Source organism: Ptychodera flava, chromosome 6 (genome assembly GCF_041260155.1).
Source record: "Ptychodera flava strain L36383 chromosome 6, AS_Pfla_20210202, whole genome shotgun sequence".
In the NCBI taxonomy this organism is placed as follows: domain Eukaryota; kingdom Metazoa; phylum Hemichordata; class Enteropneusta; family Ptychoderidae; genus Ptychodera; species Ptychodera flava.
Window position 1 is genome coordinate 23,010,012 of NC_091933.1, and position 18,903 is coordinate 23,028,914.

At 38.3% G+C, this 18,903-nt stretch overlaps 1 protein-coding gene across 1 annotated transcript; it reads left to right on the forward strand.

Annotated features, from left to right (window-relative positions):
- Positions 1–779: 779 nt before the first annotated feature.
- LOC139135199 (periphilin-1-like) lies at positions 780–18,902 on the forward strand. The gene is made up of 9 exons (XM_070702470.1): positions 780–938; positions 5,357–5,485; positions 7,199–7,278; positions 7,549–7,637; positions 8,675–8,818; positions 9,214–9,252; positions 10,728–11,399; positions 12,492–12,544; positions 13,828–18,902. Exons 1-9 carry the CDS (start codon positions 847–849, stop codon positions 13,955–13,957), a joined length of 1,428 nt encoding a protein of 475 aa, XP_070558571.1. The 5' UTR covers positions 780–846; the 3' UTR covers positions 13,958–18,902.
- Position 18,903: the final 1 nt, after the last annotated feature.

Below are 18,903 nucleotides of genomic sequence, written 5' to 3' on the forward strand. Positions count from 1 at the left end.
AAAACTTTGTGATAAAATCCTCAGTTTTGTTCATCATCTTATAAATGAAATACAATGTATTCATCCATGAGGAGAGATAACATTTCAATTGCATGACATAGGATTGAAGGGAAACTTTAATCCCATCAAGAGTAACCGAATTTCGAATATTCCAAACTGTATATTTTACAAAGGAAGTAATACAGTAAATAATGTCAGATGTTGCATTATTATCATTTTCGATTCCTGCAATTGCTAATCTTTTGATATTGATGTTATTATCAAAGTTGTGGTTTCTGACAAAGAAAGAAATACATTTCTGCCAGATTTCTTTAACATATTTACACTCAAATAAGATGTGTTCCAGTGTTTCTTCTTGGCCACAAATATGGCATTTCCCATCACTTAAATTGAAAGTTTTGGCCAAGCTTCCTGTGACTAGGCCTCGATGGAAAATCTTCCAATTTAAATCATTTACTGAATTGCTGACAATTTCTGTTGAATTAAGACGGCTGAATAGAGTAGCTTTGTAACTGTCAGTAAGACTTAGATTCTCAGCCCATTTTTGACCAATCTGACCTCTGACTGCTGCATGCCATTTCTTATCAACTAATTTCCAATAAAGTGACTTGGTTTTGACCTCACTTTTTGTCAGACCATAATTCTCTAAGTCTAAAATATCATAGTTTTCTTCAATTTGGATGTTTGAAGAGATTATTTGTTTCCAGGAATCTGGGAATAGCATTGAGGAGTAAGTTTTTCTGAAGTTAGGCGGTACAGAGGGACGCCCCCTTGTGAGGACAAAAATAGCGTTGACATGTGTTTGCACTAGGTATTTACGCGCGATACGGAAACGAAGTTTCGAAAATGGCACCTCTGGCACATTCACTCCCGCCTGCCAGTAAACACTCGCTTTTTATGCGAGGTTTCGGGGGACAAGTGAACAAGGAAGACATACGGTAAGACTAAACGATCTGAATATAGGTAATATTGGTACCAACTTCAATGATCGTTCTTTACATTGCGATGTAAATCAAATGAGTGTGTTACTGTGTCACGTCGGGCCATTTCACGCCGCAGTTCAGCTGTTTGACGTATGTTGCGTACATATGGGTTGCGACATATCGCACAAGGCACGACAATCGCGGAATCCATTGCACTCCGCTGAGTTAAAGTCTTTGGTGGCTATTCCGTGACGGTTTTTCAAGACCACCCTATGGCAGATGGACTCCATTTGCAGCCATTCTCCCGCGTCTGTGTGTGTGGACTGACACTGACATGCACCGGAGCCCATGGCCACGATCGACCGCTGACCACTAGTCGATTTGTGGGTTTCCGAAACCTACTGAGTGAGATCATGAACGTGTCCTACATACATGTAAATCTATTCGCGTAGACGCGGTTACTTCTCCAAACGATATACGGTGTATTGTTCATCAAAAAGATTTCTGGCGTGTCAAGGGACACTGATAGTCAACGATCTGTCATATTCTCCAACAATGTTTGGTGCTGTATGATTTCATGTGAACTGTGAACAAATAAATCGTTGATGTCACTCAGCGGAAATTACAGGAAAAGATACATTGAGCTGCATTCTGAAGCGTTTTATGATACTTCAATTTGCGAAGATTTAAATTTTAGGGTATGTTAGGTCCGGCTCAGACCAGGCAAAAAAACCCCAGCAAAGCCACAGTTCCTGTGATGGGGAACATGGTAGAACTAACTTTTCAATGGACAGTCAGCCCAGTGGTTGTATACTTAATAGAAATTAATAATGACACATCCCTTTTGGTTGAGTGCTTCGCAAGCAGCATAATGGAACAATATTTGTCTGTAGTGTTATTACTGATCAGCAGTATTTACACAAATGATGCATGTATGGAGAAGGAAACACTTCAGGTATAAAACTGACACTCGTGATTTTAACGCAGCTTGATATCAGTATCAACACATGTATTTGTGTCTGATGCACAGGACGATGATTTCATGCGAAAAAGCATCCTCTTCAATAGACACAGGTTGTGTCGCTGTCAACACTTTGCCATCAACGATATTTTCATGACTTCTGTCACTTTTCAGATCAAACAACAAATTCCATATTTTCAACAATTATGAGTGAAACAAAATTTTAAAAAAAGGGTCAGCATTCCATCTTAAGCTGGATTGACGTGCAACTGATGCAGCAAGGAAATTGTACATATTACACACACTTGTGTTGGTCTGATTCGACGAAATTGCCAGAAACCTGTATATTGACTTGACAAAGTCATGAATGGTATGCAATATCAGTATGCTCTCAAACGCAATAGAGCTTGTTTCTTACACATGTTGACATTCCCATATTGCTGGAATATATCTTTGCACCATGTTTATGTTACATGTGCTGTAAGTGTTACCAATCTGACATACAGGAAGTACGTCCCAAGAATTGTAAACTTGATTCAAGGAACTCAGGAATATCTGTGTGTTGTAGGGTAATAACCTTCTGTCATACATATCCCACTGAAGTTTAAGCATCGAGGTGATTTGGAAAGAAATAGAGAAATGGGAAAAATAAGTGTGTGAAAACCTGGTAATGACAGTACAATGACTCTGGATTTTTCAAGAATGCTTTCATTTGAAATTTAACTTCTATTGAAAGAAGTGACACTCACATCTGCACTCAAGGACAGTTGCATAAATTTTCTTGTGTTTTGAGAGTTCAACAAATTGGCATCGAATGTGAAATGAAGTGCAGCATTATATTTCGAATTAATTGATTTGTGTGCAGTTCCCACTGCCCATACAAAACACCATACGTTTTATAGTTACCAGCATTTTGTATGTAGCAGGCTTTAGCCTTCTCTGCCCCGTATTTCTGTACACTGACACTATACTAGTGACAGCCATACCAACCTTGGATGATGTAAGCGGTTAAATTACGTAGCATTTTTTTCTGTCTTCACGATTTTTGTTACATTCGTTCATCCAGTCTCTGTGTGTAATCATATTCTCCACTTCTAAGAGTCCAGAAGATACATTTCAATATTTTTAGGTTTGTCCTTCAACTTTGCTCACAGACATAAAGTTATTGATTGATCTTATAGACCAGTTTAGTTTGAAAACAGGACTTTTAATAGCACTGGAAAATTGAAAATTAAATGTGGAAGATTGACAAGAAGATATTAGTAAATAAAGAAAATTCCATCATATGATTTTTACCGTATGCACATCAAAGTCTAAAATGTTACTGAGAAGCTTTAGGGGCTGAAAAAAACAAACAAGGTCTACTGTAATAAAAACTTAAAAAACAACAGTATGGCACTGATATGAACAAACGCTGCGATATAAGTTGACCCAAATGCACTCGGTACAAAGGGTAACAGTCATATATAATCAACGCCTACATCAGCTGTTGCTGTACAAGTTTCAGAGCAACACAGGAATTTTGTTCATTTGCAGTAATTTTTTTTCTTCTCCTCTTAATTTGTCAACAGTACCAGTCACTGTAGCATGACAGTGCTTGGCAGAAACAAACAAAGATGTATACAAAAAATCTTTGAAAATTTCACTAATTATGATTGCCAGTATAAATAATGATTAATCAACTCATAAAAGCAAGTTTTCACGTGTGTGAACAAGAAAGGCGATTGTTTAGCTAAGCCTGTGAGGGGGACATGAGCAAAGGTTAGCTTGGAGATGTTTGGATCTGTTCCAATAGATACTAAGCACAGGTCACCTTAGGCGACCTCGCAAATGTAGTTACATCAGGGGGGAAAACCACATTGTATTTATTGTCAGTAGCTTGACTTCTCACTTTTGGTTTCGATGGACATGTCGTAAACTGCATAATTACAGGTAACTGTCATCTCGGTTTGGGTAATCTGACCTTTGACTGTCAGTGTCCTCACGTGACACACAGATAATTGGCATTATTAATATTATCAGTTAAGCGGCCGATTATATCATCCATCAAGACTTCAACACACAGGTTGGCTATGCCAGTGTAATCTTTCATGTGTCACCCTGTTGGCATAATGATTGACACAGTAATGTTTGCACTCAACATGGTGGTCCATGATAAATACCAGGATTTCTGCAATCATCGGTTGATCTCTGGTTGTACCGGTACTCACCAGAAGTGCACTGTGTGCATAGAGAAATGTAAATATGTTCTCATAAATTTGGATCGCTGTAAGAATTAGTCAGACCAAATCCAAAATGAACAAATTAATACATTTAAAAATCAATGAATGGTTCTCGAAAGTTCTACCACAGGTTTTTTTTACATATGTATGTCAATGTGTAGTTGTGTGTATATGTGTACATGTATATGTGTGTGTGTGTGTGTGTATAAATTTTATTTACATATTTGTGTATATATATATATATATATATATATATATATATATATATATATATATATATATATATGTGTGTGTGTGTGTGTGTGTGTAAAGAGAGAGAGAGAGAGAGAGAGAGAGAGAGAGAGAGAGAGAGAGAGAGAGAGAGAGAGTTCAGTGTAACAGAAATTGCAACAGAATTTCCTAGAAATTCCTAAAGTGACTTATTAAAGAGAGTTCACAATTGTTGTAAGTGGAAAGGTAGGCTGAGCTTGGACTTGTCACCTATTGATCAGCAGTGATGGCAGTTTAGAAATGTTTCCCATGAACTGTCTAAAACGGGGCCCTGTGGACTGTAAACAGTCGGTAATGGACCATGAGACGACAAGGAGTCTCACTGTAACTCTTTTATCAACTGTTGTCTCTTGGGACAAATGCATTCTCAGTGACATTATTTTTATTACTGTTGATTGATATGAAAAGGCATGTACGTGACTCTTGTCTTGCTCCATGAAAAGTTGAAATATCGGTTTGAGGAGCCCAGCTGACACTCTGTGGATTGGTGGATAAGAAATTATTTTCTGGTGAATTTCTGAGTAGCCATGATGATAAAACAGTCCTGAAATTCATGAAAATTAGGTTTCAGAGTCAGTTTCAATGTCGATTTCACCTCATATCAAGAAATGGGGTGCCATTTCAAGCAAGATTTCAGAGTGGTCTGGTGATGAGAATGACATTCAGTGTTTTTGCTAAGATTGTGGGAGATAGATAGATGGTTTAGAAATGCTTAAACCGTTTCTGTCGTCCCCCAATAGCATTGCATTGATGTGTCATGAGAAACTTGGTAACATGACTTGGGAAACCTGGTGATTACCTGGCTATGGACCCTAACAAAAAACACTTGGACCCTAACAAAAAACACTTACATGATATGTAACATCTCCAACATCTGTCATCTTAATAATTCATAACCCCCTGCATTCCCGCTCTGCTAATCCTAACAGATGTTGCTATCCTTCCTAAATCACAAGTTTTTTTTTATTTTTCGCTCACAGGAATTTCTTTGCAAAGGAAACCAGCAGTGAAGTCACCTTTGATTTCTGCAAGACCAACATTGAACACACCAAACTATATGTTGCCCTTCGGTTCAAAACTAAGGAGTTGGCCAGAAATGTCTACGACAGGTATGAAATCAAGATTATACCTCTACCTTTATATCTCTTCTCAAATTTTTATTGCAAAACCTTGCTTCTTGCTCCTCGCATAGTGTTGTCTTCCCCACAAAAATTTGCCAAGCCGGGCTACTCTAATCATCTATCTAAAAATATTTTTTTTCGATGAATGTGTAAGAATTTTTGGGAGGGGGTTCCAATTAAGCTGTCCAAACAGAAAACCTTTTGCAAGTTCATATCCTTCAAGGGGGTGATTGGATCCATCGACATCGAAATAGAGGTAGGTAAAATGTCAGAATGGGAGACGTTTCATCCGCTATTAAGAACTACCATCAGCTGATTGAGGAGTTTCAATCATATAGCTATGTGGATGCTCCATAAGTAGGTTTCTCTTTCATTGAAATTTTTACAGAAGACGTGTAATTTAGTCAACCGGTTTCCTGTAGCGTTCTGTGCCTTGCCACCGTTGCAAACCATTGTGAAATGTAGATATAATCCTGGCAAGCTGATTTTGGGAGAGTTCTGTGTGAACTTTGGACATACACCGAAAATGGCTGAACAAGAGACACTCTTAAAAAAGCACTACTGGTGTTATCAGGTCAAAGGTCACTGCATTCCTATTTCCAATTTTTTTGTGTGTGTTTAAATGTTTTCTACTGGCTGTAGTAGACTGTTTTTGTCCCTTAATGTATTGGTAGATGTGATTTGGTAGTTGACAGATCAGTACCACTACTTCAGTGCCTACAAAACGACGTCTCTACTTGAAAATTATCTTTTGATGTAATGAAATGAAACTGAGACTAAAAATATGGTGAAGTGAAACTTTGCTTGGGAATTTCCCCAACAAATGAAATGGGCTATTTGTACCATGAAATGAACAACCAAGGAATTCATCCTCTTGTATTTCAACTTGAAGTCACCTGCATACTAGTCCAATCGTATCGCATAAAAGAGTAGGGCAATATCAAACTTGACCATGGTAGGGATACCTGTATATCTGCAAATTTCCCCCGGTATCATAGACCTTCACACATACTTTGTGTTTTGCATATATGTTGATTTGGCTACACGTATGTATGTCGTATCACGGTGCTGACTGTACCATCCATTCAAGACTTCTTGGAACTGCACAATACTGGTACAGTTATGCTGACACGATTGTGTGTTTGTCAACTGATGGTACATACGTACACTCACTTACAGTTTTGTACCAAGGCTGGCAGTGAGAATTTCTCTTCCAGGGTTGTGCCAATGCATTCTTTCTTATTCCATGCTGTGAATGATTTAGCATGACATACGTCATGTAATCACATTTGATATGTAATCCCTGCCTGACATTTACTGAAAGTTTGTGAAATCATCATGGTTGATGCAGAAATATTCAGAAATATGTATTTTTTATGAAATGTTTGGCAACACTTTCAGAAATAATGCCTGAGAATATGATCAAAACAGTACTATATTATTACCAGGGGTTAGATAAAAAGTAAAAATTACATGTTAAGGATTCCAGCCACCAGCATTAAGAACCCACAAGGCACAGAACCAAAGAAATTTATTTGATTCCACCAGCAGCCTCTAATAACACACACACACACAGTAACAATCTGTTAGATTTTATGATTATTGAAAAATGAATAGTACAGAACAGATGGCAACTGATAACTATTGCCCTTTTTATGCAGTTACTAAAATTTAACAGTCAGCTTCATAATTTTTATGTAGGTTTGATGGCAAGTCAATCTTGGGATCAACGATTAAAATGAGCTGGTTTCGAGACCTGCGCATAGTACGAGTTGGCAAAGGTGAGAAAGCTGTAGCCTTCTTTTGTAGATATACTTTTATGTTTAGTACTCAGTGCAGACAGAAAAATTTGCCAGCTTTGGTGCCCAGTGGGTCATCGATGTAGTGTGGAAAGCTTGTTTTGAAAACTATGCCGTGGCAATTTCAGTAAGTTTCAACCTCTGCGTTATCGTTGAGCATATGATATCATGAATGTACATTTCTGTGAAACTGAAGCCTTGTATTCCGCACGATTCACTTGAAAACCATGCATTCTTTTCTCATGGCTTCAGAACGTTTCTTTTCACCGAGAAGTCTCTATCACTCAAGAAACCTGCAGAGACTCCGAGCATCGGCGAATCCATTCTACAGAAAGAGGCCGGTAAGTCTTGATCCGGTCCCAAGTAACGGGGCTAGACATTTGGTGTGAGAAGTGGTGTCTAGAATATGTTAGCACGTGGAAGAGAAGAAAATAGGAGATTGAAGTGGGGGGGGGGGGGAATTGTTACAGAAATGATAATATAGAACTGAAGATGTATTTCAATAATGGGGGAACGATAAATTTCGAAACTGATTTCAGTTGGAAATTAATGCTGTGTTAAACAAAGCTGATTGCTGTTTATTTTGCTGTAGTGTGTAGGTTAGAGATTTGAATAAATACTAATCTCTTTGTGTAATTGTTAATGGGCAGAGTAATTAAATGTTCCCATTAGTGAATAAAGCCATGTCACGTTCTCTACCAGATAATGGCTTTAGAGTATTGTAATAACATCTAATATTAAATGTTTGACGCTACTAATGTGGTGTCTTTGTTAACTGTTACCCCAGATATTAATTTTTTCTCAAGTAATATAGAAATTTCATTTTACGCTTATTCTAAGTGCATCCATATTGGCTGTAATAAATTGATTCCATGCAATTTATGGCTGCGTTAACCTGCAAATGCCATTCTGTGTGAAGGTCTGTGCACGTATCATTGGATATTATCAATCTGCAAATTGTTCAGTTGATGCTTCTCAAATGCTGCATTCTATTTCGTGGCATTTCCCCGGACAAACGTCATGTCAAGGTGATACTGATGTACACTCTTAAAGCCCAAGGAAAAACGTCAAGCCAAATATTTGTGAAGTAAAAACACCAGCCATGCTGGGATGAGTTTGAGTCGGCCCTTAGCAAATTTGAAGATGGGATCACGGTTGAAATTTGATACCGTTGTTTTTTTGATGATTCATTGAAGCTTTTGTTAACGCTCCTTTTAAACCAGGGATTTCTCATATTACCCTACGCCTGACAGCATTTGATCCTGATTGGATATGGTTGCCATGACAACAGGTCATTGTCATTCAGCCCTAGCACATAATGGTATGCATTATGATTTTTTTCCTCCTCTTCTTCCTCCCTGTGCACTCTATTTACAAGGTGTCCCCCAAGAGATTTGTGTCGATGAAAGAGAGCTCAAGGATCAGGAGCCCTTCTGAGGAGAGAGAGAAGAGGAAATTCTATCCGATGCGGAGGAGTGAGAGCCACAGTAGGAGTCTCCGATCACCGAGCCCAAAACGAAAGGTACTGTGTTGAATCGTTAGTGTCTGTGTGCATACGTATGTGAGTGGCATTGAACGTCTGTGATTTCATCTTTTTCACGTAAGTCAAGATGTGTGTTGTAGTGGCATCCCAGTCGTTGAAATGCAAGTGGGAAACCAGGCATAAAGTCGACCTATGACAAATGCACCATTTTTGACAAATTTTGACAATTTTTTAAATTCAAATGTATGAAAGGATAGCAGCAGCCAAGCTGACTTAATCAGCATGTTTCAATTACTTTCAGAAATGATGAAGTTTGTAAAATCTTACATAAATAGCTCAGTGTAGGAAGAGGGTAAAATCTCCTATGAATGCTGGTTTAAATTTATGTAGCTGATTTCATATTTTGGGGTTTTTTTTCTTCTCGCATTCTACAGAATATGTCAGACTATTCTCCGAGCAGACACCGCAGCAGTGTAAGTCTCACAGATTTTGTTTTCTTTTTTTATTTTTGAACACATTCCATTAGCCATACCCTGCTACTCTATCGGCCTAGGAATGGAACATAGACACATCAATTGTTGCTGGAGTGTGCTTTTTGCTCTCGTCTCTTCATGATTTGAGAGAGAGCGTTATTCATTCCGCCCGTTATTCAATGACGTTCACCTTCATCTCCTTTTGTCATGCTAATGTAGTGCTTGCTTTTGTTCAGACAACAATGAGGGTTGAGAGCGGTGGAAGTGTGAAGCCCTTCAACTCTGTGATAGTTTGCAGGTGCTTAGGGCCCCCCCCAGCTGTGAGAAAATTTGCCAGGCTTGCTCGTGTAGGCAAGATGTCGTTTATGAAAACTCTTGAACATACGGCATAGTTGTGTGAACATTTCACTGCCCTACTGTGCAGGGATTGTTCAATTTTGGCAAAGGGCAAATTTTCACTGATTCCATCTCATGCTTACTTTGGTTTGATGCTTGCAAAAAATGTTTTTCTCTTGTATGTTATGTAATCATCCATATACATACATAAAATAATCACTGAGCATCTGAGCATCGGCAATGATATTGTGTTGTCATAGTATGAGGTTACAGTGACACCTTGGTCCACACAGAGCCAGTATTGCAATGAATTTAGCTGCCATAACTGCCGGCAGTGAGAGCACATCAGAGGGAAATCAACAAATGCAGTATGAAGCCGTCTGACTGTACAAACACGTGCAAGTTCGCAAATGGCCAGACATCCACCATATTGCAAAAGAAGCTATTGTAATGCAACTCAAAGATTTACAATTTCAGACGGCCAAAATCTGAAAAGATTTACCCTGTTTCTGGTATGAGATAGTGCACAATCCAGGGTGCTATGAATGTGCAGCATTGATGTGGAGCTATTGCCCTTTCATTTGCATGTACCAATAATACTTATTAATGATAATACAGGTAGCATAGATCAAATACTGACGGTTTGCATGTCAAATTTGAAATGTTAGCCTATGCTGGATAAAGTGTTGACTGTCGCGCACCATTTCATTACACTTACAGATACTAAGATCTTGTTGAAGGCATTTCCTCATCAGATTTGTCTGCCATTGCATGCTCATCTTCTAAACTTCAATTCCTATGGACAACTAAAGACAGCAACACCTCTGTGATGCTCTCATACCCTAAAACAGACCCAATGCCAGTGCCTAGGTTCAAAAATGCATATCTTTCAAAAGTCACTCATTTGCTGTAATGATGTAGATTTAGCGGAAGATCACTTCATGAACAATAAGTGCAAACAAACCCCCTAAGATAGTGTTTAATTGTACAGTGGCTTAGCATTGATCTGGTTTTCTCCAGTCTTGCTGCATCTGGTTCCTAAATGCTATAAATTTCCAGGACAGTGCAGTCATCCTCAACTATCACTAACAAACGTGCACTTAATTGAAATTAAAATCTCCATTTTGTTTCTCTTTTAGTCTTCCCATGGAGAAGAAAGACGAAGCCATGAGAAGTCCCGCTCTCCACACCGCAGTTCTCACAGCCACAGTCGAAGTAGAACACCGGACAGGACGTTGCAACACAGGAGCAGGACCCCCGAACAGAAAAAGTCGCAGTCGCCGTCGCCAAAAATCATCCTGAAAAACCATCCAGATGCGGACAAAAAAATTCCCTACACCTCAGGCATTTATGGCAAAGTGGGCACATTCAATGATATGCACATCAAAACCGAACCTCAATCTCCGACTTGTCACACCAGCGGTAGCAGCGCAGTGAGCACTCAGCCGTCGCATACTGTCATGCCGTCGAGCAAAGATACCGATATGAGAAAAATGCACTACAGCTGCAGAGTGGACGATGAAGGATACAGGAGCTCCTCGTACAATAGTTCTTCAAGTTCGTCAAGAGTTGTCGGTGTAACGAATGGCATGTCCGAACCAAGTAACTATCATGCAAGGAGGGACGACTCTAGAGGGAGCTGTCACAGCCCCAATAAATGGGCTTCTCCAACGCCTTCCACGTCATCATCAACATCGTCACGCCCAACATTTATGAATGGCGACCACTTGAAGAGTTCTTTGGAGGCTAATTCTGAATGGACGCCACAACAACTTGCTATACTGAAGGCAAAGAAGGAAGAGATTGAACGGGTTAGTAATCGGAAATTGTCTTTGATCAGCGCCAGGCTTTTGTACGGCAAGATCAGCGATTTACTGATGTTTTTTTGCACATGTGCGACCTGACAACAGAACAAGGCATACTGTGCTCTCTTTGCTTGAGGCTTTTGTGAGAATGCCAGTAATTGGGCTGGCTCATCCTTGTTGTCATGGCAACTTGTGACATCATCATAGAACGGCCATTTGAATGCAGACAGCAAACAAACCAGGTCACTTGTCTCTTACACACTGTGATTTGTGTCACCTGAAGCGTAGGTTTGCTGGTTTGCTGATGTCCATCGAAAGAAAAAAAATGGACAATAAAATGTGAGCCTGGATAATGCCGATGAGGAATGTGACCAAAATACAATTGATCAGAGACACTTGGTCACCGCAAATTTGCATAAATCCTTATACGATAAAAGGGGCGTGTCAGCCTTTGATTACTCATGGAACGTCAGTAGCACCATACAATATTGGCAGTTCACTTTGTGTGAGCCAGCCAATTTGAAACTCAGTGATTCTTTATGAGAAATGTCGGCGCCAGCATTACTTCAAATACGTATAGTCCATGAGAAATAATGGTATTTCATGGCTAGCATGTAAACCTCGGCATCACGATCTCCATAATGTGATGGCTTCACTGATAGTACTGGTCTTCAGGGTTTTTTGGAAAGAATGAATCATTTGCCCGATGAAAGAGAATGTGTGTTCCTCGGTAACAGTATTTTGCATTGTATGATTAGCCCTCAAAGAAGCAATGGAGTTAATGGAAAAAGATATAATTGTTCATGAGAGGTACCCTGAGTCCAAAAAGTCATCATTTTGCCTTTTCAGTGTTATTGATTCTGCTTTTATTGGCTTGAAGACGGCGATCAGTCAGCTATCCCTTCACATACCAGTATGCATGTGTCTTGTTGCACATGGCTTGTTCTCAGCGGAGCATTGACTTCTGCTTTGTTGGCCATGACTTTATGAAGATTGCTGACATGAAAGCATACACTTTCTGTGATTAACTCTCATTGAGTGAAGATTGGGGTTTTTCCCTGCAGAGTTATTTAAGTGTAATCTCTTTGTATATATCAGGCTTACCGTCAAGATTGTGAAACCTTTGCTACTGTCGTGAAGATGTTGATCAGGTAAGTGTTATGCTTCTAAATAAACAAAGGATGATGGATTGATGGAGGATGGATAGATGTCTGTCTGTATGTATCTACGTATGTATCTCTGTATCTGTTTTTATGTATGCAATGTATGTCTGGATATATATATGTATATATATATATGTATGTATGTATAACTATGTGTATGTATGAATGTATGTATGTATGTATGTATGTATGTATGTATACCAGTATATGTATGTATGTACGTACGTACTTATGTATATATGTATGTATATATATATGTACGTACGTACTTACATTGCATGTATGTATGTATGTATATATGTATGTATGTGTGTGTTTGCATGTATGTATGTAAATGTATGTACATACGTACTTATGTATGTATGTAATTATTTATGTATGTATGTGTGTGTATATTATATAATACATACACACATGTATGTGTGTGTGTGTAATTTTGATAATTGACAATCTGGTTGTATATGTATCTTCACCATAGTAATGTAGCAAATTTGTCAAAACCATGCCACTTGAGAAATTACTTGTGAATATTAATTTTTTAAGTTGAAAATATTATGAGGTTATTACGAAAATACCGCAAAGGATGCACGAGGACATTGGCGCAGCGTATCGCCCGACGTGAAGCGGAGGGCGATGCACGGCGCGAATGTCCGAGTGCATCCTTTGCGGTATTTTCGTAATAACCTTATTATTATACATCTTACATTCCTGACTGGGGCATCAAATTGTCAGAGTAGTGACCGTTTTCGTGCAATGTCAACAATTTTTCTTCCGATTTTATCACGCCAGTGTGGAACGCTATCTCGGACGCGCTTCTGCAAACTTGGGAGTGTGTGCACTACACACACACATACGTACAGAGCGTGCGCGATACTTGTTCTTGCACTCGTCCAAGGGGTCTCTTGAAACCGTTCTACAGTGAATGCGCAGATATTCGCTGATCACTGCGTCTCACGTGCTTGTCACTGAGGCGGGGACCAGCCAATGCGCAGATACAGCCGCAGGGGATGGGGCGCCTTGAAACCGTACGTGTTACGGAACGGGCGTTCCGTACGGCTTTTTTAGCGCACGCAAAATTCTATTGTTCTCGTTGGTAGATGTATAATAATGTATTTTACATTTTACAGCATTTTCATCCATGTTGCAAAGCTCTGTTGTGCTTTAATGTCAGAGGTCATGGTTTGTGGAATGGCTATGCAAAAGTACACATATCATGCACACATGTAAATGGCAAAGTTGAGTGTGACTGATTTTTTGTATTTTATCATCAGCAAAGACCCCTCTTTGGAGGAAAAGTTACAGTATTCATTGGAGGAAAACTTGAAGCTCATTGGGCAAAAGAGTGTGGAAGAATTGAAGGACACCATAGAGTCTGTGAGAGCAAACCGGGACAAACCGTAAAGAAGATGAGAGAGACTGCCATGACAACTGTCTTCGCGATGACAAGATTTTCAGTCTGTCATAATTTTTTTCTAATAATGACAATATCAGGAAGATGCAAGGCTTTTTGATTCCAAGAAGAATATCATGATTTTTTTTTTGTAAATATGATGCCATGAAGAAAAGAAGTGCTGATGTCAAAATTTTACCTGATTAATCCTGGTGTTTTGTGGAGTTTTCAACGAAGACGACTTCATAATGGAAAGGCTCACCAATCGTGAAAATAAATGAAAATCAAGCTCAACTTGTCAGAGCCAAGTAGAAGATTTCTTCTATGCACCAGAGTAATGGCTATAGAGTTGGATTTTATTCATCATTAGAGCCAGATTCAAAATTTTAATAAATGGCTGCAGCAACCAATCCCAAGATTGAATGGACAGATAAAGTATACTGTACATCGCCTATCATAGAATCATAGGATCAACGGAGTGATTGGTTGTTTTTCGTCTCAAACTGACTACGAAGCAAGATTGCTACAGTGTAATTGAAGTACCACCTTCAGGTTCATTCCAAGTGCCATATCAATGGATCGATACACCTCAAGAATCATTTTCCGGATCTCTACTATGATCCGTACTATGCATCATACCAGCATATCAAGGGGAAAAATTTTCTGCCTTCTGTATTCAATGAACATTAAGTCAATTCTTCTTCCATTTGTAAAATTTTACATCAGAGAGTCATCGTTCCACTACGTAGTATAGGATTAAGAAGACACAAGCTTTCCAGAGATAGGTTACATAAAATTGGTCATCCCTATGCTGTACAAGGAAGGCTCCCCTCTGAAGTAGCGCATTACTTCAGATCAAGAGATGCTCAGGCTTGGCTATCTGATTGATAAAATATCTATCATCGATATGAACACTGAAGAAGCTTTGCAGCTGCAGTGATACAACGCAAAATCAGCATTTTGAAGATGTTCGCAAATTACTCAGTGCTGCCGGGGTATCTGATTGCTTAAATATCTATTGTCAATATTAACGCTGAAGAGGCTGCCCTGATATTATGGTAATCACCACTTTGGAGACTTTGAATCCAAATCATGCAAAGAGTTTACAGTAAATAAGTTTGATCGAAGATTTGATTGATACTTGCCTCGGGCTTGCATTTTGTGTGGCAATCGCTGTCTCTGGTTATGCTGCATTTAATTGTTTCCTGCCTGCCTGTTTCATGGTAAGTGCACCGAACATGGTTCTCATAGTGGCTTTGTCAACAAGAGTATCCACTGAAAAAAAAAAACAACAACAACAACAAAAACACGAACAAGAGTATCCAAATTCACAGAATGTAGAGGAGATGAAGAGATGCTCTCATCCAAGAGCAGTCACCTACATCTTGATCAGAGTTTACTTGGATTACAAAGATTAGCCTGGTACAAGATTATACCCTGGGTCCTTTATTTAGTGTACCACGATTGAGCAAACAGATTACACAGATTGAATTACAGTTTGAAAAAGTAGACTGCAATATTATTGCAATCCTGCAGAGCACAGAACAAGTTCATCCGCGGGATCAGTAGATTGGCCTTTAAGCAAATCTGGGGATAATGCAGATTACAACGGACTATTTTTGATGTTTGTAAATCATCAGGTATAGTACAGAATGGATGATTGGGTTGAAGTGATTCCAATGATGGAAAACCCTATTGAGTACATGATGCACATTTTATGAATATTCACCATTACAGTTGTTCTAATTTGTTAGATATGCGTACTTTGTCATTGCACAGTCTGCAAGAAGTAAATCAGTATACACACGGTAAATTGACTCCCTGTTAATATGGACTTTGTGCTACTTAGGCAGCGATTCAGTAAACAGCTGCTTTAGGTAGCACCAATAGACAGGAACCCACCCTCCGTGTGATGTCTTTTCACACATTGACCATATGATTTAGGGAAATGAATTGCTAAATTACTCCCAGTCTTGTGAAAAAAAAATCACCGCCTTTCTATTAGTTTTGCCATATGATTGCCTGTAAATCACTGCAATCTGTACCATACCGGTACTTACAAGTCAGTTTACACCACATGGGATAATGCAAAGCATTGGTTTCATTGAAAAAAATTTCCAAATCTGATGATGATGCCTGTCGATATTGTCAAATTGTGAAATGCTGAAGTACTCAAATCATGATATTGTTCTATGTGCTCGTTCGCTGTAGATTCATTAAGTTCAAGTTTAAATCTCCATTATCTACAAAAATATTACAGTGGTTTGATCATTTTACCAGCCTTTGATAGTTAGTAAGATTTTTCCATCATATGGGCTCTACCAACAAATTTTCATTTTATTTCATTCAGTGTATCAGAAATCTTTTTTATTCAGCTCAGAGTTGAAGTCTCGTTCGAGTTGCACCCATGACCAGCACAAATAACAAGAATTTCAAAAATACAGACAAATAACCCCAACACATTTATAAAGGAACAGTAAAATAAACATGTACAGTAAACACAGCATCAGATCAACAGGAAAAAATGAAATTACAGTAATAATCAAATAAGATCAAGAGGGCTTAGATGTAGAAAATAGCATAGTAGCAAATAGGGCTGGTATGTACATAGGAACCTTTTTAGCAAGAAGTTGATGAACACCACAAGCAATTCCACCATCTGCTTCTACAGTAACCCAATAACGAAACCACAGAGGTTATAGGCTAGTTGGACAATGATTTTGTCATAAACACAACTGTGTGTGAAACAGTCAGTGGAGGTTCCATCAGCAGCTGCAGGGTGAATTATTATTATTGGCATATTTTGTTGCCCTGTGTATGACAGGGAAATAAAATATTGGATGAATCTGAAGAGAGTTTGCTCTTTGTACATGAACACACACACTGAGGGTTAAAAACTAGTGATATGTGAATGTCTGCTCATTGGTTAGCATCATATGACATATCAATGTAGTGTGCATTTAGCTCAAGGACAGAAGAAATATTATCAATCACTGATCAAGTTTATGTAGCATTTCTTTCAAGCAGTACTTCATCTTACAAGTCATCTTACCCATTCATGTCCATTTTAGGCCAAAAAAATTGATTTTTTTCTGGTCATTGCACGCATCATTTCAAAGTGTGCGCGTCAACTCTTTTTTTCCAGTTTTTCATTTGCCCCTACGGAAAAAAGGGGAAAAGTATCTCAATTTCACCTAAAAATAATAGAAGTTAAAAAAAATGTCGCCGCATCATTTTTGCAACCTATCAAATGACCAGAAACAAACCTATTATTTTTTTTTGGCCTTAGTGAAGTCTTGAGTCCTATGCAAATGGAAAAAGTTACAAGAATTAAAGAATGAATAGCACAGAATATTTTTCTATTAAAGCAAATGCCCTTTTTAATCAAAATGAATTGCTGTTTCTCTACAGCGTATTTTTAATTACAAAAAAGTGAAGCTATCATGGCACCTTTTTGGAGAACAAATGTTATATATCATTTGCTGGTATTTTCTATGCTTTGAGATAATGTAGTGGAATTCTTTTTGATGTGTTTTATAGTTTTCATCAGCAATAGTCTACCTTTTCTTTTTAAGTAACTTCAATAGACGAGCTTACAACGTTGTACGAATTACCTGAATTTTTGCTATCGTATGCATTGTAGCAGTCTTTAATCCTTTTGAAAACGATTGTTGGAAAAATTGTTTGGCAGGCCGAGGGACCGTAGGCAGGCATCAGTGAAAAAGTGATAGACGCTCCTGTGATTGTCTTGAGGGTACTCTGAAGTGTAGCACATGAATGATAGGCGGGGTATACCGTTATCATTCTGGCATTGAATTATGACCCTGACGTGCTGATCAGTTTCACCCCTCAGGTACTGCACTTAAAAGAGTAAACGGACCGTGTTCCTGTGATGACACAGTAGTAAAAATATGAAACAAGAAAGAAATAATCAGATCAGGGCTTCACAGAAATTTAAAAATGTTAAAAGAAAACCACCAGCCTGCCTTTAAATGGCTTTCATAGCTTGCCATTTTTTCTATTAATGAAATTTTAGCCTAGTGTTGTCTGTATTATCTGTATTATCATATATGAGTCGGTTCATTTGATGAATTGTAAATTTATGAGAGACTCTATTTTTTACCCAGTGTACTTGTCTTCTGTGAAGCAGTAGAGAATGGTTTGTGAACCCTCAAAGAAAATTTTGCCTCTACATGGAAATGAGGCACATTACAGCAGAACTGGCCATGCCTATCATTTAATACACCTTTCTATCTTTTTTTAAATCTATATTAAAATTGATCCTCAGAGGATGTACAGTATTTTGAAATATGCATGAAATTGTAATGTTGTGAGGCTAAAAGAGCAAATTTTTTAAAATTATGTCTTTTCCTGTAATTCCATGAGTGTATTTCGCGAGTATGTTTGGCCTCGGTAATATTAAATCAGGTCGATGAACTTTTTATGTTTGCCATTCCAAGGTTTCAGTACATCGGTTTTGTGCCTGTTGTGTGAGAGCGCCCTCTATGGGCAAATTGGGAGTTTACTTGGCTGTACATGTTTCACAAGGACATTGGGCGCTTTTAGAAAATGAAGAAAACTTGATTGACCTGTATGTTTTCAGATGTGTCACAAATTTTAATATTTCAATCAAAGACTCATCAAAATCATGCCCGAGAAAAAAACAGGTCATTTTCAGTTATCATCAAAAAAGGTAACATTGAATTCAATAATCAATGCTATAGGTGGCTTGTTGATATGATTATGCATTGTATGCATTAAAGACTCAAAATGTCACTCATCAGCCACATCAATAATGAGAGATTGACATATTGTTGTTTTGCCATATTTTTTTCAAAATTATTTTTGTACGTGTAATTTTCACCGATTTTCTTGGAAATGTTTCATTTTGATGAATTCGAAGAAAATATTTGTAACTATTTTACAGTGATTAAAGCTCTGTTTTGAAAATTTTCAT

Excerpts from the sequence above, each read along its gene's own strand:
- LOC139135199 (XM_070702470.1), top strand. The coding sequence starts at position 847 with ATGGCACCTCTGGCACATTCACTCCCGCCTGCCAGTAAACACTCGCTT. Across the intron at positions 939-5,356 it reads GTGAACAAGGAAGACATACG|GAATTTCTTTGCAAAGGAAA; the intron begins GTAAGACTAAAC and ends TTTCGCTCACAG. Across the intron at positions 8,819-9,213 it reads CACCGAGCCCAAAACGAAAG|AATATGTCAGACTATTCTCC; the intron begins GTACTGTGTTGA and ends CGCATTCTACAG.